The following is a 27,292-nucleotide window of genomic DNA, read 5'->3' as shown; positions in this document are numbered from 1 at the left end:
AAGCCACTACCCAGCAGACCCTACATGTATACATGTGCATACACTTTTTTTCTTTTGTCTCCGTCAGAAGTGGTGACTCTAATACCCCGTTCACACTGGGGAAATCAATCCGGCTAGAGCGGGATTTGGGCCATATCTGTATATCCTGACAGTTTTTTGTGTGAACACCACGAATCCAGCTATATCCAGCTTGATTTCAATTTACCTCTCGGAGGTGGATCTAGCCGGATTGCAAATGCAGCTAGCGAATCCGGCTAGCGACGTGATACTTCTAGTTCACAGGGACAGTGTCTGGCTCGTGTACAAAAGCCGTACCTACACAACCATCAAACTACAACAGCTTTGCCCCAAGTTTATTTTCCACAGGGCTGCAAAGGAATAAACTGCTTTTTAAACTGGAAAAAAACGAAGGAACGAGCAACATGGGACAAAAAAAACGCATGCGCACACACGGTCCTAAACAGACTCTGTCTATTATGTTACGGTGCCACCTAGCGGTTTGGAGGACCGCAAACAAGCCGGATTAAGCTGGATTGAGTGTGGATTTGAAAATTTGAAAATAGGTCTGAATTTATCCAGCTTAAAGACTATCCAGATACAATCCTACTCCAGCTGGATTAACTTTCTCCAGTGTGAACGGGGCCTAAGGGTGATGGGTCAACTTTCAGGCTTTCCACATGAATGCAGGCGCTCATTTCTTCAACATACTCCAAGCAGCTCAATGCCAGAGGTTAAAATGACAACTTTCCACATAATCGCTCTGAGTAACAGGTATCCTTGGACACCTGGTCAGGTGTCTTTTTAGGATCAGTTTTTAACAAGTCTGGATGTTCATGTTCCTGGATGGGAGTGATCAAGAGGAGTCTGCAGTAAGAGGTGGTGGAGGAACATCCGCTGAACTTTCCTCTAGGAAAACCAGAATTGATACTTCACTGTTTTTGTATTTGAGTTTTTTTGTCTTTCTCATGCTGTTTTTGGTGACTTAAGGTTGATGTATTAGAACATAGTTCTTCAACGTCTTCTTCTGTGCTTAATAAAACAATATGCACTTCTGTAAACTGAACTATACAACAAATTCAAAGTATAATAGATGGATTTTCAGAGAAAAAAAGACAGGTGCTGGGATAAAATTTGTCAGTATTTTATTAATCAGTCCAACTGTACATGATGCAGTGAGAGAGAGAGAGAGAGAGAGAGGGACACCAGACGATGAGCAACATGGAGGTTTACAACGATGCCAGTGCTATGGCAGCACCTGGAACACACCAACTATCAGCTGGACTGGAAATGATAGCCCTGCACGAGGAAACTGTTCAGGCCCCAATATGTACAGGCACCATACAGTGTGTGTGTATCTGTGTGTGTGTTTGTGTGTGATTAAAAATATTATTAGACTGAATGTAAAACACACAAAAAATGGTTTTCAGTTCCACAAATGTAAAAGGGTGCTCTCTCGCTTTTCACTGGGAATATTGATTCTTTTTTTCATGTATTCATTTGTTCGTCCACAGTTGGCAGCGAAATGAAAGATGTGGTAGTGGCCAAATACAAAAGATTAGCAGAGTTTTTTTGTTTGTTTTTTGTTTTTTTTGTAATTCCATGTTTACATTAATATCACTATTACCCATACTTTTTGTGCAATATCTCTCTTTGCATAGTAAATAAAAGTTAAATGTTTTTCCTTGTTGACATGCACCTATCTGTTGTAGCATTATTTTTCTTGCGGATTTTTGGGGGACTCCCATATAGAATTATAAGCCCACTATAGTGATGGCATGCAGCGTTACCAGTAGAGCTGAACTTGGTTTCTACAAAGAGTTTATGAGAGCAAAAAGGTCTAAAGCCAGTATAGTGGGTGTTGTTGAGGACTGTTAAGTGACACCTGGCTGGACAGGTGAGCGCCTGCGCAGGCAGACTTCATTTACCCTCAGCAGTACGAGAGGCACCACTGGCTGCAGACAGAGGAGGGGAAAGTGCTCTGTGTGCAACAACATCCATATGTTCAGGTGATTGGTTCTTTGGCTTTTGAGTCACTGTTGAAGATACTTCAAGAAGAAGGAAAGAGGGGGGAGGAGAGGGAATCTTGTGACGACGGACGTGATCACAGTCTGAATCTCTCTAGAACTGGCGTGCTTCTCCTCGACACTGCGGCTGCTCTATCCGCTGTAATGAATGATTTTGGCCCAAATCCTTTTTTTTTTTTTTTTAATGATAACATTGCCAAAAACACCCGCTATACAACATGCTGAGATAAAAAAAAGGAAAGCAACTGATGTCCTTGTAAAATATGCTGTCAATTCCAAACCTCCAAAACTTCTTAATTATGTACAATTTTGTGTAAGTGTGTGTCTTTGTGTGTGAGCATTCACTACGAGGTCTGCTCCGTCCTCACATGCAGCCTCCTTTAATCTTCTGCAGCACCCGAACTACAGGAACCTACTTTCCTCTGGGTTTGGTTTGAACTCTTTCTCCTGCACTTTTTTTTGTTGTCTTTGCGTTATATTTTATAGCATTGTTAGCCATGCAGAGCCCTGCAGAGAGAGAGAGAGAGAGAGAGGGCTCTTCATGCCAGAGAAAGTGTGGCCAGCAAGCAGCACGCTTTGTGTCAATAAAACATGCCAGGTGAGAGAGTGGTGTGGATTCCGCCTGAACGCCTGTGCACTGGCACTAAAAGGATGGAGGAGGAGCTCTGTCACTCTAGAGATCATAGGTAGGAGGTGTGGGTTGTTACATGGGTGAGGTGGAGTTGAGAAGGCTGCATTTATAATGTCACTACGATGGAATTTATTAAAATGTCCACTATGTTTTTTGTTTTTTTTTTCAAGTAAATCTAATGCCAAAGATCAGCAGCAATAAGTGCAGTCCAGCTGTCAGGTAGCCAACTAAGGAAGCCTTGGAGGAGTCCTTCTGTGATTGCCATCTCTCCGTGAGTTAAATGGCTGTGGCGTTGGGATCGTATCGCCGTTTCTTCACATTTCTTTTGAGGAGACAAGAAAGAAGAGTCAGTGTCATCTGTAGTTGCATTTCTTACACAAAGCTAATGAAACCTGGACAAGCAACCACACTCATCCCTCCAGTTAGTGCTCATATGAAAATTCTTCTGCAACTTAACACTCTGTTCATGAAAGAAAATATCCCCAATGTGCACACTGAAGTGAGGAAAGGCTGGTCCACGTTGGCCAGTTCAGTCTTGACTGCAAAGAGACACTCAGAGGGACTAACAGTCACAAACATTTAAGTCTCAACTTGACTAATGGTGACATTTTTATGTTTTCTTCAGTGATGTGCATCACTGATGAGCCAAATAAAAATGTTCCGGACATATACGTCCTCTGTCACCTTCTTGCAGACAAGTGCTGATTGGCTTGTGCGTGCAACATCCGTTTACAAAGGTGAAGTGTAGGAGACATGTCTTATTACCAGTTTTGATGGGAAAGACATTTGTTCCACTCAAAACATAACCATCAGGAGGAAAGAGCTAACACAAAATATATATATGCTATAGAGCAGGGATAGAGGAGACGACCACAGAAACAACAACCACAGCAGCAGCAGCAGCAACTACTACCACAACAGTGGGACAACGAGTAACAACAACAGGAGTGATGCATAACCTCCCCGTACTGTGGCTTGTTGTGGGGCTTCTAATCACTCTGTCATGCACCTGTTCCAATAGTAGGCCAGTTGAGGTTGGCACTATTGCTGTGCGTGGGTCATGCAGTGCAATGTGCCGTGTCTGTACCAGGTCTGTGAAGCAGGCAGCAATGGCAGCTGGTGTGGGCGGGGTCCGAGAGTCCTGCTCTGCTCTAGGGCGGAGCTTGGTCTGATCCAGGTGGGTGTGGCCAGCCATGGCACAAAGGCTGCAGACAACAAAAAATCTGGTCCTGGATTCTCTGTGTCGCTCTCACCATGATTAAAGTCTCAGCCTCGAACAATGACGGATTGAGAAAAAGATCACGGAAGTGATGAGAGCACGACAAACCCGGGACTCACTCTACGTCAGGGAGTTTGACTCAGCCTTTGTGCAATGAACTGACCTCCTCCAAATCAACAAGTCAACATGCAGAAATCTTTTCATCTCTTATTACTGTTTGCTTTCCTTCTGTTTTTCTGTTCTGGTAACGCCCATGATGCTTTGATATCTGGCATGCTTTGGTGGCTGCAGGTTTGTATTTCTGATTTGAGTCTCTTTAGGTTAAAATGTTTAACACCCCTGTTGCTCAAGACAGCGGGCTTATAAGCAACAAATTAGACGTAGGTATCGAAGATAATCTCTTGCACAATAAAGTGCATTTCCTAGCTGCACAGAGATGTTATGATCTATTAACACGAGCAATCTATATTCAGTTCAGCTGTTAAAAGTTCACCTCTGTTTTGTGAAATTATCAACTTTTACTGAACATGCATGTCAAGCATTGAGCTCTGCCCGTCCAATCAGTTTGAAGTTCTGCTACAGATGCACAGATAGTGTCTCTTAAAAAAATATTTCAAAAAAAAACCATCACATTTACGCCTTCCTAAATGTCATGCATGTGCTCTAAATTTCAGGTAGCTTGTTTCATTCTTTGTATTTTCTGATTTTCACTCTGTGGGGCCTGTATTCTGTAGCAGGAGCTCAAACCCTGGTGTCGTGTCTAGAAGCAGCAGGGATGCTAGAGTTAGTGCAGGAGAGGCATGCGGCGTGTTGCTTACTTAAAGCCCCATCCAGTGCCCCCCAGCACTATGGCAGCCACAAGGATGGCTCCGGCGATGGAGCCTATTATTAGATTGGTGGCACTAGGACCTGTAAAGGGTTATGGGGAAAAAAACATGAGTTTCTATACTCACTTACTGAATCAATACACGTAACTATACAATGACGATCTCACATGGAACAGAAAACATCACCATAAGTATACTATTACAGTAAAATGACTGAATCTGAGAATGCATTTTGCATGCTTTCCAGCCCCCTTTTACTGCATAAAGTGACTTGAATATTATCAAGCAAATGCTCCAGGAGTATTTTCATTTATCTGGTGTCAGTTGAAGGTATCGATTATCAGTGGTTTGTCTGTTAAGGTTGTGCAGACGACTAGACCTTTGGTATCCATCACAGGTTTAGTGGTGATATGTGAGCTGCAGTACAGAATATTTTTAAGGGTCCCAGTCACCACACAGCCTACCACTGACTGACAAGCCAGGTCACTAGCTGGACACTTCTCAGGACTGTTTTCATCTAAATGCCCCACATGCCCCAGAAAGGAGAGGATCACAGGAGCAACCACATAACAACTAAGAATAGGAGAAAGAAAAGGGGACAAGAAGAGGAAGAGGAAGTATGAAGAAAGAGGCTTGTAGTAATGGGAGAACAACAGGAAGTGGCAGGAGGAGAAGAGGAGGAGGGGAAATCCATCAATCACACGACACTGAAAACATCCAATCACATGACGATTATATGGTCATCACCAACACACAAGAAAACACAAAGCCACCGGGACGCACACACGGGCTCAGGCCGGCTCACGAGACCGCCCGCACACTGAGGCACCACTATGAGAGGAAGAGCTGTGAAAGGGTTAAAGATGCTTACTCTATTCCCCACCCTGTGCCTCCAAAAATCACCCCCAGGGCCAGAATGGTCCCTGCTACTGCCCCTATCAGCCTGTTAGTGGCCACGCTCACTGTGCAGAGGGAAAAGGAGCATTATTACCACCCTGTCAAAAACAAAAAGCAGACTTCTGCTTCAGAGTCATGGATGAAGAGACACGGTTCCCCCTATGACGCTTCCCGCCCCTTTAAGCACCTCCCCCTTCAAGTGTCTTCAAGTGTACAGCTAAAGTGTGTGATCATGTCATCCTCAAACAAATCTAACACTACTGTCATCAGAAGTCTGTAGGACCCCAGAACACCTGTAAAAGTCTCAGAAACCTATGCTGACTCATGTTTAGCTAACAATGTAATAATGCAGAGAAACATACAGAAATAATATCATCAGTGTGAATCTTGGCTATATGCATATACATTTGTGTTATTCATTCTTTCACATGGCTTAAGAGTTAAAAGAGGAGGAAACCGACCCTTGGGTTCTTCATCCTGAGTGACCTCAGGCTCTTTGGGCGGGTCAGGCATGCTACAGTCTGTCCCTGCCCAAGTGGTGTCACAGGTACATGTGGCTTCATTGTTACACACCTGTACAGATCAGACAAAAAGGCAAAAAGAGAGGGAGCAAAAGCCTGAAATAAATGTGCTGACACACCAGGCTTATACCTGATGGGATTGAGTTTCATGCAGCTCTACATTTCTGCCATATTCAGACAGGTCAGCTTAAACAAATTTATATACAAACAGTGCAAGCAGGAACCTAAGCTGGTTTAAGTGCACAACACATGCAATGTTTGAGATATAATGCTGACTTTGACTCATCATCATAGGAAATGAAGAGGCTTAACTTAGCATTACCAGGAGTTACATTCTATTTAGTTGCCCCAGTGAACCAACAGTGCCACCATGAGGTGTTTAGAAGAATGGCTCATTTTTCTTTTTTTTAATCCTACTTTCAATAACTATTTGCACTTTTCTTTATGGAGATGCATCCTGCTGCATTTCATGTCAACAACTGCATGTACGGTTGAAACATTGGTCAACTGTAGAAACACAAAATAACATGGGTTACACTCTGCCTCTCTAAACTGCAACTATGTCTCTGCATGCACACACTGCTATGAGATCTGGGCACAATAATAAACAAGAATGTCTCCTTTTGTTTGCACAGAGGAAGCAATGAAAACAATGAGGGATGTAATATTTTGCTGCAGGCTCACTGGGACACAAAGAGGACACAGTAACTGTAGACATTGCCGTTTCTGTCTCATTTAAAGCAGTCTGCAGCCTGGCCTCTGCTCTGTGTTGTGTTGATGTTTTTCACATTAAACTGTAATAAATGAGGCCAGTGTGCAGCCAGACTCACCCCATGGGCAGAGCACACCTGTCCATTAGGTCCAGTGGGGCAGGTGCTCATGTTGAGTGACTGGATGGGCAGACACTTGCGGTCAAGGCACATCATTGACGGCCCACAGGGAGTCCCATCCTCCACGTAGCCTAAATCAGTGTCATCGTCCAAAAGGACGTGGGCACCACTGAGAAGAAGGATGAAGACGGAGGAGAGGTGAATAGAGAAGAACAGTATCAACCCTCATTAGAAAAGGAAACCAGTAAATAAGTCTCCAGGATGAAACTGGTGCTATAATGAATTAAACATGTGTTTACGTGCACTGTATCACGTTGCCTTGGTGATTAAATGAGGTGGGGGTAACATCTCCTTTCATCATTCCAATGCGCGGGGTACGCCCAACATCGGTACACAGAAGGTAGCCGCAGAACACGTCACTGTGTAAAACAGGCAAACAGAAATGTGTACAGACGCCTCTTCCATCACACTGTACTGTGTAAATGGTACATAATGCTGCTTGGAACCAGGAAATGTTAGAAGAGGTTTTTATTGTAGAAGCTGCCGAATCGGCAAAGTAAGTGCAAAAGATATATATATATATATATTTTAACACAAAAATAATAAAACAGTCACCGAAATGCTTCTAGCAGGGCGCAGCTTCATTTTCTCTGTCCCTCTTCAATACAAGCCATGTAAGAACCAGGCACACACATCTAACGTATGCAGAGGAATAGGTCTCTTCATTTAAAACTCACTGTTTGCTACACTGCACCCATTTCTCTCCATCCTTTCCACAGTTGCCCTTCTCTGTGCCCTCTGTATTGAGCTTCTCATAGCAGAACTTCTCTGAGCCTCCAGCCTCTGTAATAAAGAGAGGAGAAATGAACAGCATACAAAAGTCTCTTATCATACAGTCGCTGATACTATGCTCTGGTATCGACTTACTTGGCCCCCAGATATATTTGCACTGGTTCTCTCTGGTCTTGCACTCTCCACTGTAGCAGCGTCCCTTTAAAAAGAGAGGGAGAAAGTACATTTACATTCTTTGCTTGCTCCTCCGAAACTGCTGCATGACTGTGGGGCTAAAAAAAAGTTTCTTTTTCATACCTGGTTTAGCTGACACTGGTAACCATCTTGTTTATGAAGGTTAGGAGGGCACTGCACAAAAAAACATAAACATTGACGTAAGTATCGACGTTATCTTTACCATGCAGAGAGTGAACCAAATCTAAAACAACATAAGAGCACCTGTCCAGAGTCCCCAGTGCAGGTCTCTGAGATGTCACAGTCATTCACAGCATACCGACAACTGTAGCCCCGTGGAAAGAACTGTGAAGAGAAGAAGAAGTATGAATTAACGTTTCAGAATTAAAAACTTTGTGCTGTATATACACGACACATACCAGACATGTGTTGTTGCAGCACGGACCATCACTGCAGTGTGCCCCGTTGGCAAGGGAACACTTCTTGCAGCATTCCTTGTAGCAATCCTGAAAGAAGAGGAGCTTCACCCATCTGAACAAACAGCCGACCACAAACAGACGTGACATACCCAAGTAAACTTACTGTTCTTGTGCCGCAGTCACACTCCTCGCCCACTTCAACAAATCCATTCCCACACTCTGCTACCTCAAACAGCTGCCGAGATAAGATGAGGCAGTGTAAGGAGAGGTTGTGTTATTCACGACAGCTGTGAAGAGTGAGGTACAACTGTGGGCTTCTAACCTTGGTTGGCCTGTTAAACAGACAAGAGCCTCCACCTTTTAAAAGGAACTCCTTGTAATCTGTGATGCTGCATTTGGAGAATTTCTGTGGGTGTTGGACTCTAAGCAGGGAGAGAAAATCACTGATGACCAAACAGTGAGGATGAACATACAGTTCCCTATGATGTGTGATTTGAGGAGGGTTCTTCTCCAGGTGGTGCGGCGGACTCATCCACAGCAGTTTAACCCTTTGCTTCTGTTCTTTTTGCTTCTCTAAAATGACCACCACCATCTGCTGCAGATAATACGCTGACTATGAATGAAGTCATTTATACAACTCAGCTTCTAAGTAACCATTCCGTTAACATGCAGCCTAAAAATATCAGGAGTAAATAGGGTCACTTATTTTATTATTACACACATATTTCTTTGATATGTAACAATGAATGAAACCAAACTACTACTACTACTACAGTGCAGATGACACAAGCATCTGTTATTGTTCCACTGTCCCTCTCTGAGGTGTGTGTGTGTGTGTGTGTCTCCGGGGATAGGTTGGACATTACCCTGTGTCCTCCATTATGCAACCAGCCCACAGGTTAACACATCCACATTCCTCTGCAAACAGGTCAGAAAGAGCAGAGAGAAAAAAAAAAAACAAAACAAAAAAGGAGAGAGATTTAAAATGATTTCAATAAGAATTAAAAATGAGAAGCAGCCTGAACCAGTGCATTTACACCTGATATCCACAGCTTTCTGCTGAATAAAGAAAATTCCTTCTGTCTATTTTTCACTGACATACTCACGCTCACCAGTTCTGGAGCATAAAAATAATTTTGCTGATGGTCAGCTTTTTTTTTGAGATCACAATTTACAACCTGGCATCATTGTGACGACTCTGCCTCATTAAGCACTGTGATATTAAACTGAGCATAAATCCTTGATCCAGACTCTGTGAAGTCTCTAGTTTTGGACCAATCGGTGCATTTTTCCATCTGTCACTCCTGGCACTGTGGGAGTAAAGGGACAGTTTGTTCCCATAAAAAGGGAAAAAAGAAAAAAAAAATTTTGTGTTTTGCAGGCATCCTCTGCTGATTTTAAGGTCTATAAGGATTTGATATGAAATCTAACACAAGGCTTACAAAATGTTCTCTTATAAACACAAGTGCCTTGCAGTATTTATCCTGCACAACAGGACTTTAAGCTTTTTCAGTAGGTTTCTGGTTTTCAACATTTATGTCCAGTGATGGGCACTCTGGTGAACAGAAAAAGAGCTGACCACAACAAGAGGAAGGAAGAGGAGCTGAGGAAGATAGTGTTGTGTCAACAGAAGCCCTTGGGTGACCTTTACAGCAGAGCTGTATACAGAAAAGCTCTGTTGATCATCAATGGCCTGACATATCCCCTCTATAAACAGTGTGAGATCCTTCCTTTCAATGCTACAGATTTAGACCTCTCTAGACCCTCAAAGTAACATGAACCTTATGAGTTTGGCCCTCCCTTTCTCACTTGAGCTTTCTGTCAGTTAACAAAGAGTGTGTCATGTATACTTCTCTTGGATGCTGGGTCCCACTGGATGCCTAAGTTCTGTGCCAGACTTTGGGACAGAGACCCCGCCATAGACCAGGTGGTGCCGTACTGTGGATGCAACAGAGCAGACATTATCCCCTTGCAGTCACACTCTCTGATGAATGATCAGAGCGATGCTGGATGTATGACCGTATGACTGACCTCGTTGACCCCTACTCCGCGGCTCACGGAGCACATGCCTCCAAAGTATGCAGTGCTGCTTCTGCGGTAGTGGAAGGTCACATTTCTACAAGAACGATGGAGGACAGGCAGAGGGAGTCACAGAGGGTTAGGTCAAAATGCGAGCCTAACTAAATATTTGATGTGAAGATCCACCCCTGAAGATGCAGTACAGAACAAGTAGCTACAGCTGCAGGCCACACACACAATGAGTGCAGCATGAATGTTCAAAAATATGAACAGTCAGAGAATATTATGAGAAGAAAAAGCTGCATAGAAATGATGCGAAACTCACTGTTATTATGTAGCATTGCTATTTGTTTAGCCAACAGACATAAAGTAAATAAAGGCATTTTTACTAGTTTTAAAATGTTTAAATAATCACAAAAAAGTAACATAAAAAGAAAATGCTCGAGATTTAAAATTAGTTAAAGTGATCCATGCACTGCAGTAAGTGTGACAGAAAGAGATTTTGTTTAAATAAACTTACGAGAGCAGCTGCACAGAGTCAGCATGGTGCTTGATGTTCTGTTGCCGGTACTTAGAAAAATCTCGCAGCATTTCCAGCGGCATCACGCTTATGGGGATGTGATCCCTGTCCGTCCAGATCTCCACAGCAACAAGCACCACACGTGTATGAAGTTGCTCTTTGAAGATCTGCCATTGAAGCAGGTAGTGAATGGAAGCAATAAAGAAAAAAAAGACAGAGAGAGGTAGAGAGAGACACAGGGAGAGGAGAGAGGAACACCAGGTGTGGATTTAAATCTGTACTGTTTGAGGAGGACAGATGAGGGGATGTAGCACACTGAGAACAGTGAGAAATGGAGGGAGTATTAACACATATGATGACAACACAGAGCAATCGAGGATGCATCCTTAATCTGTGTAATCTACATGTAAACTAACAAATACACTGACAAACCAGCCAGAACACACCTCATCAGACATCTGAGTTCAGCACAAAGAACACTACTAACTTTAAACCAATGTCATGTAGTTAGCAATTTTCCAATTAAGATTTGGCGACATTTTTCTATGACAGTTCAGAATGCAGACAAATTGTGGTTAAAAGTGGATTAAAGCCTACATGCCGCATTTGTCAGAGGATAACATAGAAAGGTTACTCACACCATCCACAACATTGACCACTGACTTGGCAAAGTTTCTTGTGTGCTGCTTGTTTCTGTGCCGTTTAAACTGCAAACATAAAAAAAGAGAAGGTTAACAGGCTGCAGACTTCAGTGACAATGCTGGGAAAAATAAAATAAAATCTGATATGTAAATGGGAAACTACCAGTTAAAGAGTATAAAATGAATAAAGAAGTCAAAGCATGCACTTTGAAGCTGTTGTTGCTTCAGTAAAGTCACATACCATACTATGGTCACTGACAATCATGACTTCCAAATACTTCATCTCCTCAAACACATTGCGAGGAATCTGCAAAACAAAACAGCAATGACAAGGTAGTTCCAAGCACGTAATTAGGAGCCTTAGTATCACCACAGGTTTGACTGTGCACACTACTATTATTGCACACTCGCTGTATGATGAATCGAGGGTGGGTGAACTTGGGGCTGAGGTGAGCTCAGAGCCTTACTGCTCGCTTTTTCCTGCGCTTCAGCCAGGAGAGTTCATCCAGCTCTGAGAAGAGCTGTTCCTCCTCCTCCTCCTCCTCTTCTGAAAACACACACAAGGAAACACTTCAACACATTTATTGAGTATTTACAGCTGTGTAGACTTGTTCTGTGTGTTCAAGTTGTCAGCAATGGGTTTTGATTTTGATGTTTTCCCAGAAATTGCTAAATTGTTTCTTCAATCTTCCAATGAAACATGAAACCCTCATGCTTTATGATCTCCCAGGAAATTACCAGGTGTTTCCACTTCCTAAAATAAAAGTAGGTACATTAAAGTAGCGTTTTAAAATCTTGTGCTCTGCCGTACTTTGTGGTGAACATACATAAGGAAAATATTGTCATGGTTAAGAGGGGCGTGGAGCCGTTCAGAGGACTGATGGAGTTTATGTAAGATGACGGTAATTTAGGTCTTACCCTGTTCCTCTGAATCATTGTTCCATGGAAAAGAGGCTGTTCTTTTGAGTTTGTGAGGCCTTGCAGCTGTATCCTGCAGGAGTGAGACAAACAAGAATAAAAAAGGTGGAGCAGGAACTGGGACAGGCTGGCAGAAGACAGTGATTAAGTTTAGTTACTCATTTATGGGGATTTTGTCTGTCTGTGTGTATATATTTATTTATGCACCTTTCTTCTTTAATTATATATGTATTTCTGTATTTGGATTCAGGTACAAGGTCTTATCCTGAGTCAAAGCCACTTATTTGAAGTTAAGAAATATAATTTGTGTTAACCCATTGCTGTGGTTCTCAAAGGAGAACAAGACAGGTTCCCAGATTAAATAGTGAATCTATTTTCATGCATCATTCATGTATCTAACAAAAAAGAACACATATACTTATATAAGAAAGCTGTAAACATCTGTTACTGTCAGGTACATCATGATATAGTACTTAGCCCTATAATATTAATGACAAAATATAATACAACTCTTTAGGTTAAATGTAAATTGTGAAGATGAATATACTATCAAGAGTTTTTTCCAGTATTTTCCCTATTGCAACCAGTATACTACAGCATAAGTCATGCGCTTAATCTCATGTTGGATTTCACTTTGTCCAGACATGCTTCATTATCTCATCTTTCTTCCTTTATTAACAGCAGGATCATCAGGATATCCTCCACGCAAAACACTAAAGCAGGAACAGTAGAGCATGTTGTGTTCATGTCTTATCTGTGTGTTAAGTATTTTGGTTCATGCGACAGATGCTAACTTACAATCGAATGGGTCTGTTGTAAAGGCTCAATTAGATACATATGGACTCCATCGTCAAACATCCCGCTGCCGGGAGGAGGGAGAAGAAAAGGGAGAGAAACCGGTCGATAATGAGTCAATAGGAGCTAAGGAGCAGAGATGAGTATATCCAGAGTTATTCTGAACACAGCAAGGATTATTAAACACAACTCTGCGGTTCACTTACTGCAACCCGTTGCAGGTAGATAAGGCCACACGGGAGTTATCGTTCCCTCTCACCTGGCCGTGGTAGTAACAGTGCTCACCACCCTGAGGGAAGAAGACACAGTGCTAATGCAGCATCACAGCAAAGCAGCCTTACTGGAAGCATAGCACGCGAAACTCTCTGCACTCTGAATATCTAATGACGTTTGAATTTTAAAGCAGTTCTGAGGATTTAACAGCTTGTGTCACAGATGTCGTTTTGGCTTCCTTGCAGTGCATTCCTGCAGGGGGTCTCCATCTATGCTTGTTAAGATGTGATGTTAATACAATGCAAGGTGGGTCCTGGCACTACTTGTGACTCAATCCCAGGGTGAGGCGAGGACACCTCCCTCACCACCACCACTACATCTCTCTCTCCTCTCTCTCTCACGCTCTCTCGCACACATTTCACCCATCCCACCCTGCGCTGATACTGCAGAGTGTTTTCTCTCCCTTGTCATGTGACTAGTGCTCCAGCAGGAGGCTGCAGGGGAGCAAAACCCTGCTGATTCAGCTACAGTATGCCCAACCCAGCCCTCTGCCTGAATCAGCAGTAGCAGCAGCAGGAAGCAGCTTTCATCCCCCCTCCCCATCACTATCTCCTCTTTCCTCATCTATCTATCTATCTATCTATCTACAAAACACATCTGGACCTTTGATTTTACTGAAAAATACATGACTGCACAAAACAAACGGATAAGAACCACATACCAATTTAAATTCCAGCACAAATAAACAAAAGTTACCTTTGACAGAACGGGTTTCCCCCCTTCATAGTGGATCTCGACATAATCTGAAGACAGCAAGTCACTGATAAAAAAACCAAAAAAAAAACAGATTGCAGTCAGTTATGGTGAAAGGATGTGGTGCAGTTCACAATAAAAACACACACAAGTCTGTCTGTCTTTGCTTTCTGTGACTCACACATTGTGGTTTTTAAACTAGCAGTGAGTACTGCTTCGGTTGGCGTTTAAACAAGTGGAGTCATCACCACAGCGCCGGGATTATACTGCACAAACACTCCCATGGCATCTCAAAAGCACAGTGGGGATGTTAAATGTTGCCTCAGGAAAAAAAAATGATGCATAAACTCCTGAGGGTGATAATCAACCCTGTCAGAGGCAGCACATACAAAAGCCGAGTTTGGTCAATCCCACAATCCCTCAAAAACACAGTAGTAAAATCACTCTGAAACTACATTTCATCCTCAAAAATTCTAAAACCAAACCAGTTATTAAGAATCTGCACAAATAACAGGAACAGAAACAAGAAACTGAATCTGAAAGTGTGATAAATGATTGTGAGGCCTCTGCTTCACCTTGAACACAACAGTCCTCCCGGCAGTTCCTGCTTGTCTGAGTCAGCGTCCCTCACCGTTACACACACTCTATCTGTTAGCTGACTTCAAGAGACTGCAATTTCTGCCACAATGGCGCTTTTTTTTGTCTGAGTAACCTTGCAAATCAAAAATATCCTCTTCACAGTGGACATGTGGCCCTGTCGCAGTGTGGAAAAAAAAAAGATGGATGTGATGGATCTGTCGTTTGAGATATGTGAGTGATGCTTAGCAGCACGCAAGCAGGAAGTGCACCATTATGAGGGGAGAGTCGAAGCGCGAGCAGCATCTCTGAGAGATTCCTGAGTGAAGGGCTATTTATAGCTTGACAGATGAGGCAGGGCGAGAGGGGTGGGCCACACCACAGTGTGGTGGTGTTTGTATGAGAGTGTGGGCGCACCACATTGCAGAAGGGTACAGCACTGGAACGTGAGCATCTAGAGGCGTGTGTCTATATAAATGTAAGCGCACGAGGAGGGACCAAGGTCTCTCAGTGCACGGGAGCGTGCCACAATTCAGCAGCACTGAAAGAGGTGAGGCAGAGAGCAACATCCAAAAAAACTGCAGGAGGCTCTTAATGTCTGGCACCAGATCAAATGCAGTTCTGAAATCCTGTAGCAGAACCACGTCTCACTGCTCATAACAATGAAGACGCTCTAATGAAAACTCTACAACAATCTACAGTCCATTAGGAGAGCCAGCTCCATTGATGCTAAAATACAAGGCACAGACCAGATCTAAGTTCTCTCAGTGTAACACCATCTTTTTAGTGGCCTGCACAATCACAGGTACAACAAAAGGTGAGCAGATAAAGATGCACCCATTGGCAGGTTGCAGACTTATCTATATTTAGATCAGCGCTGTCGCAGCTACACCACTAAGCAGAATTTAAATCCTGTTCTCACATGAAAAAAGATGCGTCTCACAGATAACCTAGGAGCAAACAGCTGGGAATCAAGGTCACACTCTTACTGCTGTGAAGATTCTCTGCAGTGGTTCCTGAATGTCTGACATTGTACAGAACAACATTTATTAAACATGACGCACCGGGAAAGACACAAAGTTGTGTCTCTGCAACTTAACGTATGCTACATGCTATGAATATGAAATGAGTGAAATACACCAAAGAAGCGAGGCGGAATGCATTTTTCTTTATCAGGAGCAGCACAAACAACAAGTCAAATCTGATTTGGCTGAAAATCTGCACTTTACAGCCACGACACGACTACAAAGATGGCTGCCAGGGTTGCACTTCATTTCTGTGTGTCATCTGCTTTAAAAAAACAATATTTCAGTCTGGTATCAACTAACAGCATAAGACTAGAACACCAAGTCATGTTGCATATTATTACCACGCAAAAAACACAAACAAGATTTGCTCTCTGATCTGTGATAATCAGTCAGACACAGGCCGAACGCCAAACAGTAGTATTAGACATATAAACCTACAATATTTTAACAGGATCTGGCTTTAAATCCCATTAAGGGGTCTGAAATCCTCTCTGCCTTTTTAAGTCCTTTATCCCCATGTACATTAAGCCTTCACATATGTAGACTGGCTACTTTATGTAGGGAGTAAATCAATACCATTGACTGTCTGGAGCGCTCTGAGTGGGAGTCTCGCTCTGCTCATTTTGATACAAGCTTATTAACGATAGACGTTTCTATCCAAAAGCGTCGCGATAACAGAACAGTCTGTCCTTGTCTGTAGTCTGGCAGGCGAACTAGGATTGCTCTTAACACTTGGAAACCAGTGTGCTGACCTACTCAATTTCCCTGATTACATTGTCTCCAAATGATGCTGCATTAGTCATTGATCTGACATAAGAGAGACATATCATTTACGACAGTCATCTACTGATGGGAATGTTGTCATTTTTGTTTCGGTTGTAAAGCACGGACACCTTTAAACACTATTTCTGGTCATTATGATGCCAAAAGAGAGGCTTGTTATTGCTTAGTACAAGTTCAATCTGTTTAGTGCCATATCATCAAAAACGCAAATCATGTTATTTTAACTGTCTTTTACAACTCGTAGTATTACAACTATGTCCAGTTTCTACTAAAGAAATGATCTTTGAACAAGGTTATAAAATACTGACAGCCTGTAGTTTTGCTGAACTATATGGTCACTTCTGATCTTAAAACAAATACTGAAACTATGCTGTTATGACTGAAGGGAAATTCCAGTTTATTTGCTTCCTCTATACCACAAAAAGTGACTCTAAGGATGATGCTAGGAAAATAAAGACTTGCACAAAACACCTCACATAAACATGGTTACTTTTGCTTGTCTAAAACATACTAACAAACAAAGAAAAGAATTACCATTGCCTTACTGCATTTAGCTGAGATGTGGAGGACTTACTTGTTCAGCGCGAGATCCAGAATAAATCTAGAGCCAAATGCCTCTAACTGGAAACTGGCTTGGGAGAGGTGCACTGCCTGTGGAGGAGAGCAAGACAAAAATCCTCTAGGGTCCACCTTAAACACTAAAAAGACAGACGGTAATGTACAGTAGTGGAAGGAAGGCTTCCATCAGCATGGCTGCACTGGTTCATATACACCGTATGTGTTTAGGTGCTTTGAGACAAACTTCATCAGTCTGCCAATGTTTTTTACATCATCCCAGCATCAATCTCTCTGCTGCATCCCATCCATCCTTAGCTCTTGCTCACCTGGTTCTCTGAGGCTTGGTTCTTTACCCGTGTGTTTAGATCATGGTAGGTGCTCTCCGAGTCCTCGTTTAGGTAGTAGATCAAACGCGAGGGGTAGGTGATCACATGCTCTACTGCATGGTGTGTTGTGTTGTCTGTAGCAGGTGCTGCAGTTGCCTGTTGCTTCAGCAGTGCTGCCACTGCGTCCCTCTCAACCTTGTCCTCTACTCCTTGAGACTCTGCAAGATAATTTTCAACACACACACACACACACACACACACACATGAAAAACCTTGACCTTACACAGCTGCCATCCTTGAATCATGAAACACATTGATAAGACTGAGGTAAGTGTCTGCGGCTCCATTATACAGTGCAGCATTAAACTGACAGCTGAATATGGTAGTCGTCTTGATTTATGATACAGAATCGCTTCTTGTGATTGAAAGCTACTTTTGATATGCTCCTGGTAAAAACTGCAGCATTAATCCAACATCGTGCAGGGAGCATAGAGTCCTATTGATGCAACTGTAGAGATCATACATAATAAAGAGCACTATTTTATTAGCTGAACAAAAGATGCTGTAGTCTGTCCTCATGCACCATCATGCTGAAGACGCATCAAATATAATAACATCCCGGTGCTGTTTGGAGATAAACGCGATCATATGTGCCCACATGTACATCATCAGATATCATTATATTTTGTTAAGTCGGCAGCCAATTAGATGAAAGTGACAAAAAAAAAAGGAGCCAGCAAGCTGTTACAATACGTACCGGATGAAGCTAGTGATGGATGAAGCCAAGGCGAAAGGACGCTGACGAGCAAAGTGGCCAGAAATATCAAATGCATGATTCATATTTGATAACTGAAATATCTCAATATCAACACATCAACCCAGTTAGTAGCTCGCGGCCCATCGTGGCGGGGGTGGTGCCGTGCAGGGGGGCTTTCTTCATGGATACACCGGGCTCTGCTGCTGCAGTAGCGGCTGGAGGAGGAGGAGGAGGTAGGAGGAAGAGGGGAGGAGGGGGTATCTAAAAGAAGGCGGTGGCCAGGCAGCAGCGACTGGAAGTCAACCAGGAGGCTCCTCCTCGATTAGCTCAAAAGATGTCCTTCCTCCCCGCACCCGTGGTGCCACAAGGAGCCCGGGGTGGTTACGTAACAATCACGGAAAACATGACCGGTGTATTGATCATGATCACAAATCTATTAAGTACTACAACACTTCCTGAAAAAATAGATCAAGGAAAAAAACGACTCATCAAATAAATTACATTAGATCAAGTAAAAATACAATACAAATGAAAATAGTGTTGTTATATTGTGCTATTTATGGAAAAAGTGAGATCTTTAAACAACGTATAAATCAGAAATACTCCTATTGTTTACCAAAGCTGCTGTTAAACTGACTGATCTATGACAAATGCTCTCAAGTCTCACGCTATTCACCAAGTTCACACGTAACACGCCACTCATGGCATTTCTCACGCGGAGAAAGGATTAACTTCATCGCACAGAAACTCCTAAAGGCAGACTGTGCGCTGAATTAGCGACCTATCGACCAATCAGAAAATAGGATTTGTTGTTGCCGGGTGAGGTCTGAGTTCTGAATTGTTCCTCAATGGGGCTAAAAGGTGTAGTGGTTAGAGCGCTGGACTAGGAATGTTACATCTTTTAATTTTTAAACACTGAAAATTAAAAACTAAATTAGCATGTAGCACAGCACTACATTTAAGCTAGCATCTTGGAAGAAGCAGCGCTCAATTTACAAAGCAGCCCAAAATTAAAAAGAAACTTATCGTCATTATTCCTGATAACACCCGTCAGTCAGAATGTGAACTTTTAAAGGTAGGGTAGGAGATTTCATTCTGATGCACTTTTCGTTAAATTAGTGTAACTTCTCTTTACATTTCGATAGCAACCGATTAGTTCGGCAGTTTCGCTTTGAAACGAAGAATATTAATCATCTGTGGAAGCTATAAAAACGCTAAAAACATCAGCCAATCCTGCGAGGCGCACCTGCATGTATAGTTGGCTGGTTGTCGCGCTCTTCCTGCTCTGTGCAGAGAGGTACATGCATGATGGCACAGACTGGTTGGGAGGCGTGGCTTCGGGGTAAGCTCCGAGAGAAAGGGGCGTGTGTTTACTTTCAAAATCTGGCCGAAAAAAAATCTCCTACCCTACATTTAACAGAAAAACAACAAAGTTGCTAATTTCAGCAGAGCCTATTAGACTCTGATTTACCACACAAACAGCATACAAGTCAATGTTGACAAGCGTGGGGTATTCCTTTGGTTCTTTTCTAGAGGGCGCTAAAACCACCATGTCCCGTGGAAAAACCATACATTCAATATATGGTATATGGAAAACAATAATAACTCACTGGCAAGTGGGATGAAAAATAAATAAAGGAGTTACTACCCCCGTACATATGGAACAAACGTGTGCATATATACTACGTCACTGACTTTTATTGGAGTGTTGTACTTACATCTAGTTTTAGCAACCTTATTTCTTTGGTATTGTGCAAGGTGTGTTATTATTCTGAATTAATAAAAACTATGAAGACCCAGTAGTAAACAAATTGGCCTTTTTGTGCAAACTTCTGCACAGTAGCCTATATCTGCCTCCTCTGCTGTATGTCCTGTATTTGGCTAGAATTTATAGAGAAAATGGAGGCACGTGAACTCACAATTTTCTCTAAACATGTTAAAGTACAATGACATGAATAGTTTATGAATCTGAGCACTGCTCATACAAACAGAGCCTGAGAAAAAGCATCAACGCTGGTGTTCAAGTGATGATGATTGCTCCATTTTCCCTAAAAGCCCCTTGAGCAGGCATTTCAGCCCGCTGGAGATCAAGACAGCTGAGCCAAGAATGTCTGGCTATCTGATGAATCCAAACGAGAAGGATAAGCAAAAATGCTTCTGATGCTGATGTAAATTTCAGTACTGTACATTGAACCTTATCTGAATGTTCATTGTAGTTTTAGATACACTCAACAAAAATATAAACGCAACACTTTTGTTTTTGCTCCCATGTTTCATGAGATGGACTTGAAGATCTAAACTTCATTCCAGATACACAATATTACCATTCCTCTCAAACATTGTTCACAAATCTGTCTAAATGTGTGATAGTGAGCACTTCTGCTTTGCTGAGATAATCCATCCCACCTCACAGGTGTGCCACATCAAGATGCTGATCTGACATCATGATTAGTGCACAGGTGTACCTCAAACTGCCCACAATAAAAGGCCACCCTGAAATGTGCAGTTTTGTCTCACAGCAAAATGCCACAGATGCCACAAGCATTGAGGGAGCGTGCAATTGGCATGCTGACAGCAGGAATGTCAACCAGATCTGTTGCTCATGCATTGAATGTTCATTTCTCCACCATAAGCCGTCTCCAAAGGCGTTTCAGAGAATATGGCAGTACATCCAACCGGCCTCACAACCGCAGACCACGAGTAACCACACCAGCCCAGGACCTCCACATCCAGCAGGTTCACCTCCGAGATCGTCTGAGACCAGCCACTCAGACAGCTGCTGAAACAATTGGTTTGCATAACCAAACAATTTCTGCACAAACTGTCAGAAACCGTCTCAGGGAAGCTCAACTGCATGCTCGTCGTCCTCATCGGGGTCTTAACCTGACTCCAGATCGTCGCCGTAACAGACTTGAGTGGGCAAATGCTCACATTCGATGGCGTCTAGCACGTTGGAGAGGTGTTCTCTTCACGGATGAATCTCGGTTTACATTGTTCAGGGCAGATGGCAGACAGCGTGTGTGGCGTCGTGTGGGTGAGCGCTTTGCTGATGTCAATGTTGTGGATCGAGTGGCCCATGGTGGTGGTGGGGTCATGGTATGGGCAGGCATCTGTTATGGACGAAGAACACAGGTGCATTTTATTGATGGCATTTTGAATGCACAGAGATACCGTGATGAGATCCTGAGGCCCATTGTTGTGCCATACATCCATGAACATCACCTCATGTTTCAGCAAGATAATGCACGGCCCCATGTTGCAAGGATCTGTACACAATTCTTGGAAGCTGAAAATGTCCCAGTTCTTGCATGGCCAGCATACTCACCGGACATGTCACCCATTGAACATGTTTGGGATGTGCTTGACCGGCGTATACGACAGCGTGCACCAGTTCCCACTAATATCCAGCAGCTTCGCACAGCCATTGAAGAGGAGTGGACCAACATTCCACAGGCCACAATAGACAATCTGATAAACTCTATGCGAAGAAGATGTGTTGCACTGCATGAGGCAAATGGTGGTCACACCAGATACTGACTGGTTCTGAGTCCCCAGACCGCCAATAAAGCAGAAACAAAATGCACATTTCAGGGTGGCCTTTTATTGTGGGCAGTTTAAGGTACACCTGTGCACTAATCATGATGTCAGATCAGCATCTTGATGTGGCACACCTGTGAGGTGGGATGGATTATCTCAGCAAAGCAGAAGTGCTCACTATCACACATTTAGACAGATTTGTGAACAATGTTTGAGAGGAATGGTAATATTGTGTATCTGGAATGAAGTTTAGATCTTCAAGTCCATCTCATGAAACATGGGAGCAAAAACAAAAGTGTTGCGTTTATATTTTTGTTGAGTGTATAAAGACTAATCAGACTATGAACATCCCAATTCTTTATCTTAACCCATAAAGAATAAACTAATTCCAAGGTGTCACTTGGACTAAAGGATGACTTACAATTAGGATATGAAAGGTCAAAAGTCACTGTGACCTCACAAAACACATTTCTGGCCACAATTCATGAATTTCTGTGCTAATAAGAAAAAGTGCCCAGTCCAGGGCAAAATGGGGTAAGAACATGGATAAGATAAGGTGAACTAGTGTTTGCATTTTATATCTAAAAGGTCAGAACTACACATCACTGCAATGTCTTAACTTTCCATAAAAAAAAAAAACCTTGGACCGCTGCATTTGGCAGGCTGACCGATACAAATACCTGCAAGGAAGAGTTCAAGTTTGTGATTTAGGTGGAACAGACAGCTGTATTTTTTTAAATTCAATTTTCTTTTCTAATTACATTCATATTAGGCTTGTTTACAACACATTCCTACTCCCACTGCCAATGTTGAGAGCAAATGTTGGAACCAAAAGACAGATGGAAAAGTTATGGAGATTGGAGAGGTGGATATGTGTGGTGCCATAACATCGCGGAGGTGTATGAAAGATTTTTTATGTCTTGACAAGTTTCAGGAAGAATCTGTTTAACCACATTTCCTTGCTGCTGTGTTGACTTTGCGTAAATATTGTCAAGAGTTACAGATTTCCCACAAGATTGTCAGGAAACTCATCAGAGGCAGTACTACACAGCTGTTGTATAATGTTTGTCTCTGGAGGAGCTTCAATCAGAACATAATCATCATCAGAGTTATCTCAGCTTGTAGCGCTGCATACTTCACAAACTGTGCACGTGTAGCTTTAAAGATGTGGGTGTGAAGCGGCCCAAGAGACTCTAATGAAAGATGTGAAAGAGATTCATAATATATGTATTATTAATGCAGGAGCTGCGAGGCTTCACAGTTATCCAAGCCAATTTTTCAGCTCAGTGAAAGTACTGAAATTCTTTCACCACAGTTTACTGTAGCAGACACCACCATGCATTAAAGGGATAGTTCTTAGAGACAGGTATTCATAGTGTATTGCTCAAATAGACAAATAAGACACACCTCTTACTGGATTCTATACAAAAATATTAAAATAGAATTTGACTTGAAAAATGAATAAAAATCCATATTTGCCATGAAGATATTATTCTAAAATTAAATATCCTTTAAATCCATTTTGATAACATGTGTCTTATGTATGTCTTTTAGTAATACAGTCCAGCATAGGTTTGAGTCACATTTGAACACAACATGGTAGCTATTGAAATTGATTTTTCGATTAAAAAAAGTAGAAGAAGCTCTTAATATGCACTACAAACAGTGTCTTATTCGTCTCTTGTACTGACGTATTTCGGCTTAAGTTTACAGTTTCTTGGATATGTAGAAGTTACTTTAAAAATACTAATGTGGTTTTCACGGTAATTTATTGACGGTCCCTAAATTACAGTGACTCGAACGATTGTCTGAAAACTTCAGCGCTTCACTGAGGCAGTCTGCAGCTTTCAAAACTTCTCCGTAAAGTGTGAGTTTGTGGTTTGCAGTCATGAGAGGCAGCCACAGCTCCGCTGAATGAAAGCATTCTTCATTCCGTGCGGCTGACCAATAACGTTTCTTCATTCTGTGGTCCACTTTTGACGCGTCAGCCAGGCGCACCCACTGCACATCTCAGCCCCGACCCGTACCCAGCAGCGGAGTTTAGTTTGGATTGGGTTGACGGAAAGACTACACACATGCTGCCGAGAAGAGTTTCACACTGAACTGCTGAGAGACAAGTCAAGAACGGAGCTACACAAAAAGGCTCAGACAGCAGCAGCTTTCAACCGGGAGCTGCTGGAGCACATGAAAACAGTGCGCAGCTCTTTTTAGGTAAGCGATGACTGAAATCCTGCAGAAAAAAAACTCCATGTTAATCCCATTAGTATTCAACACTGTATATGTGGCAGAGGCTTTACTACGAAATGTTACTTCCCATTTCCGCAGGCTGGATTTGCTAAATGAGCGATATTAACTGATATTTATGTACTATCTGTATCTATGCGTTAATCTAAACTTCTAAAAATCTAGAAATCTAAAGTTTCAAATTTTGCATTTTTTTTTAAATTAGTCTGATCATGTCTGCCATTAATTTGTTAATATATTAGTTTCACTTTTGTGTATTAAAATGCTTATATTTGCATTAATGCATGTCTATTTCTATCTCGATATTACTGATGCAAAGTTAAAAGTTAGACATTTGTGTTTATTTAAACTATCTTGTTAGATGTTTACTTACTAGGTGTAAACGTTTTGTTTTTCAAACTGATCAATAAGTAGAAATAATCCAAGAAAAACATGTTTATCTCACCTAACATTTAGCTGTGAACACATATCCGTGATGAATTTGTGTCTCAGCGTGACTTGTACCACTGCAGCATCCGTTCAGTCTGTTCTGACCTTGATATTGATAAAAATAGCTTTGTGAACTCACCCACTTTTGCCACATTCAGATGTGATAAAGATGAACAGTGAACCACATCTGTTTGTTTTTCATCCTTGACACTAAAATCTCATGTAAAATGATTTGTCCGTTCCTCCCTTCCTTTATGAATCATACCATTCCTGCCTCATCTGTGAAGCATCTCACTCGCCACACTGTTGATCTAAATGGATGTTGACACAATGTTCCAGGGCTGCTCAGGAAACACCCAACTCTTAACTGAATGACCGGAAAGAGGGACAAGACAGGCAGCTGGATCCAGGAGTTTTGCTGGGCAGAATCACAAAGACTGTGAAGGTGAGAACCTGTGTTACGAACTCATATGATGCGAGGATATTTGTACTTTGTGCTTACATCAATGCATCTTATTATGAGATACTGTTTCTACAGATAAGATCGATCAAAACAATGGGTGAGTCCAGTGAAGACTACGGGAACTACACCTACGAATATTACCTGGAGTACGGCGACGTGGAAGAACTTAAAGTAGACCACAGTCAGAAGGAAACTATGCACATCATCTCAGTGGTCATCTACATCATCTCCTTTGTGCTGGGTCTGATCGGAAATGGAACTGTTATTTGGGTGACAGCATTCAAGAGCAAAAAGACAGTGAACAGTATCTGGGTACTCAATCTAGCCATGGCAGACTTTGTATTTGTGCTTTTCCTCCCTTTCTACATTGATTACATACTGCGGGACTTCCACTGGGACTTTGGTGTGGCCATGTGCAAGATCAACTCATTTGTGTCAGTGATGAACATGTACGCCAGTGTGCTGTTCCTGACAGTTCTCAGTATAGACAGGTATATCTCTCTGGTCCATCTGAACTGGTCTCAGAAGCATCGCACTGTAGAGAGAGCCTGGATGGTGTGTGGCTGTATATGGGTGCTGGCTGCCATCCTAAGCTGCCCCGCGCTGATCTTTCGTGACACTGTGCGCTTACATGACAAGGTGGTATGCTTCAACAACTTCCACACGCAGGATGGCCACTCAGGGGCCATGACACACATTATTATAGTGGTCATACGTACCACTGTGGGCTTTCTCCTGCCTTTTACTGCTATATGTGTGACAGGTATACTGCTGACAATCAAAGTGAATCGATCTCAGGGTTCAGTCCGCCTATCAAGCTTCTCCAGAACAGTCACTGCAGTGATCCTGGCCTTCTTTTTGTGCTGGACACCTTTTCACACGTTTAGTTTAATGGAGTTATCTATACATTCCTCATTTTACCTCCACAACATACTGAAAGCTGGCTTTCCTCTTGCCACCAGCTTAGGCTTTTTCAACAGCTGCATTAACCCCGTGTTATACATGCTCATGGGCAAAAAGGTGCGTCACCTCCTGAAGCGTGCATGTCTGGACATGACTAAAAGTTCACTCAGAGAGCTCAGCCAGTCTATCTCTGCCACAGAAGTGGAGTCTGTGCCAGGGGTTCACCAGAACAGTGTCCCAGAGGAGCCTGTGGAATCCTCAACTCCATTGTGATTGCAAACATTCTCAGACTGGAGCAGCGGTCTATGAAAAACAAGACCGACTGGAGTGGTGGATTATCACAGCCGGTGGTTCCGGCTAAGCTTTTCCTATTTTCTTTCATTTGGACAAAGATATATATTCTTCAACTGACAGTTACTCTTAAAGCTAAAGAATATAATGCAGGGAGATAATATGATTCCATTTATTTTGCAGACAAAGAGGCACCTCTGAGCTCAAGCATTCATTTAGTTGTAATTCTGCAGATAATCTATTGTAAAATAATAATTCAATTATTGCTAAATAACTGTTAAAGCTATATAGAGTGTGTTGTGCATCCAAGCCCATGCTAAACTAATTTACACAGAGCTGATTGAGACTATCAGGATCTAGATCCCTCTGTATTTTGCAGAATAGCGATGTCTGTGGTGACATTCCCACTCTGGCATTCTGTTAGCAAAGCTGAAGAGGAGAGCAACTGGTGAGCTACAGAAACTAGGGCTTTACTGAAGCCTCCGCTGGGAAAAACCAAGGCAGCGTCCAAGAAAAGTTTCTGATAATCCAGATAAACAAGAAACTTGCCATTCAGAGGGAGGACTGCAAGGATAAACACTAGCTCTGCAAATACCCTGGCTTGTGTTCAGAACCAAGCAATTTCCACATTTCCAACTCATTAAAGCATTTACCATTTTGGTAAAATAAATGTAACAGCCACATTGGTATCAGCTGATTACTCCTGCTGCCAGAAGAGGGAGACAAAAGTTCTGCATTAAAGCTCTAAGCTGTTCTCTTTTTCTATGACTAATTACAGGTTTTATATTTTTGTTTTGGACTGATGATTACACTAATCAAGCAATCTGATGATATCCCTAGTCTACTGGAAAATTATGATGAATGATTGTGATGATTTTAAATTGTTTTTGGCACCGAACATGTAAATATTGTCCCTTGATTAAATGCATTTACACTTTTGTTTCTTTTCAATATGCTACTTAAGGTCTTAATGATGAGATATAATGCAGGAATAATTTTTACATAACATTATTATATTTTCATACAGTTTAATATTTGCTGCTAAAATCACGCAATCCCCCAGCTTGGGATGAATAAAGTATTTCTATTGTATTCTATCATGTATCAGTGTATTTTAACATGTTTCACAGTCTGTGCTGTTATTGCTGTATAAACACATTTTATAATAATATATTTAAAGTAAATAGCACATATCTTAATAAAT

At 42.2% G+C, this 27,292-nt stretch overlaps 2 protein-coding genes across 6 annotated transcripts; one reads left to right on the top strand and one right to left on the bottom strand.

Moving 5' to 3' along the window:
- Nucleotides 1-1,139: 1,139 nt before the first annotated feature.
- adam23b (ADAM metallopeptidase domain 23b) lies at nt 1,140-24,879 on the bottom strand. 4 transcript variants are annotated; one of them, XM_028393480.1, is made up of 27 exons: nt 24,571-24,879; nt 18,222-18,676; nt 17,465-17,682; nt 17,155-17,231; nt 14,197-14,260; nt 13,434-13,516; nt 13,231-13,294; nt 12,433-12,505; nt 11,982-12,061; nt 11,756-11,821; nt 11,512-11,580; nt 10,874-11,040; nt 10,366-10,450; nt 10,185-10,272; nt 9,201-9,252; nt 8,657-8,756; nt 8,498-8,569; nt 8,335-8,421; nt 8,180-8,260; nt 8,039-8,089; nt 7,877-7,940; nt 7,687-7,792; nt 7,249-7,368; nt 6,950-7,118; nt 6,060-6,171; nt 4,693-4,783; nt 1,140-2,977 (listed from the first exon to the last, which is right to left on the bottom strand). In XM_028393480.1, exons 2-27 carry the CDS (start codon nt 18,295-18,297, stop codon nt 2,932-2,934), a joined length of 2,361 nt encoding a protein of 786 aa, XP_028249281.1. In that variant the 5' UTR covers nt 18,298-18,676; nt 24,571-24,879; the 3' UTR covers nt 1,140-2,931. The 4 variants fall into 4 exon arrangements, with proteins under 4 accessions (XP_028249281.1, XP_028249283.1, XP_028249280.1 ...); XM_028393482.1 differs by lacking the exon at nt 18,222-18,676 and having other exon boundaries at nt 24,448-24,879; XM_028393479.1 differs by lacking the exon at nt 24,571-24,879 and having other exon boundaries at nt 18,222-19,108.
- cmklr2 (chemerin chemokine-like receptor 2) lies at nt 23,677-27,261 on the top strand. Of its 2 annotated transcripts, none has more exons than XM_028393485.1 (3): nt 23,677-23,969; nt 24,719-24,876; nt 24,970-27,261. In XM_028393485.1, the coding sequence occupies exon 3, from the start codon at nt 24,988-24,990 to the stop codon at nt 26,068-26,070; it is 1,083 nt and encodes a 360-aa protein (XP_028249286.1). In that variant the 5' UTR covers nt 23,677-23,969; nt 24,719-24,876; nt 24,970-24,987; the 3' UTR covers nt 26,071-27,261. The 2 variants fall into 2 exon arrangements, with proteins under 2 accessions (XP_028249286.1, XP_028249285.1); XM_028393484.1 differs by having other exon boundaries at nt 23,683-23,969; nt 24,771-24,876.
- Nucleotides 27,262-27,292: the final 31 nt, after the last annotated feature.

Source organism: Parambassis ranga, chromosome 21, assembly GCF_900634625.1.
Source record: "Parambassis ranga chromosome 21, fParRan2.1, whole genome shotgun sequence".
Taxonomy (NCBI): domain Eukaryota; kingdom Metazoa; phylum Chordata; class Actinopteri; family Ambassidae; genus Parambassis; species Parambassis ranga.
The sequence above is the reverse complement of the archived record's forward strand: the minus strand, read 5'-3'. Positions and strand labels throughout refer to the sequence as shown.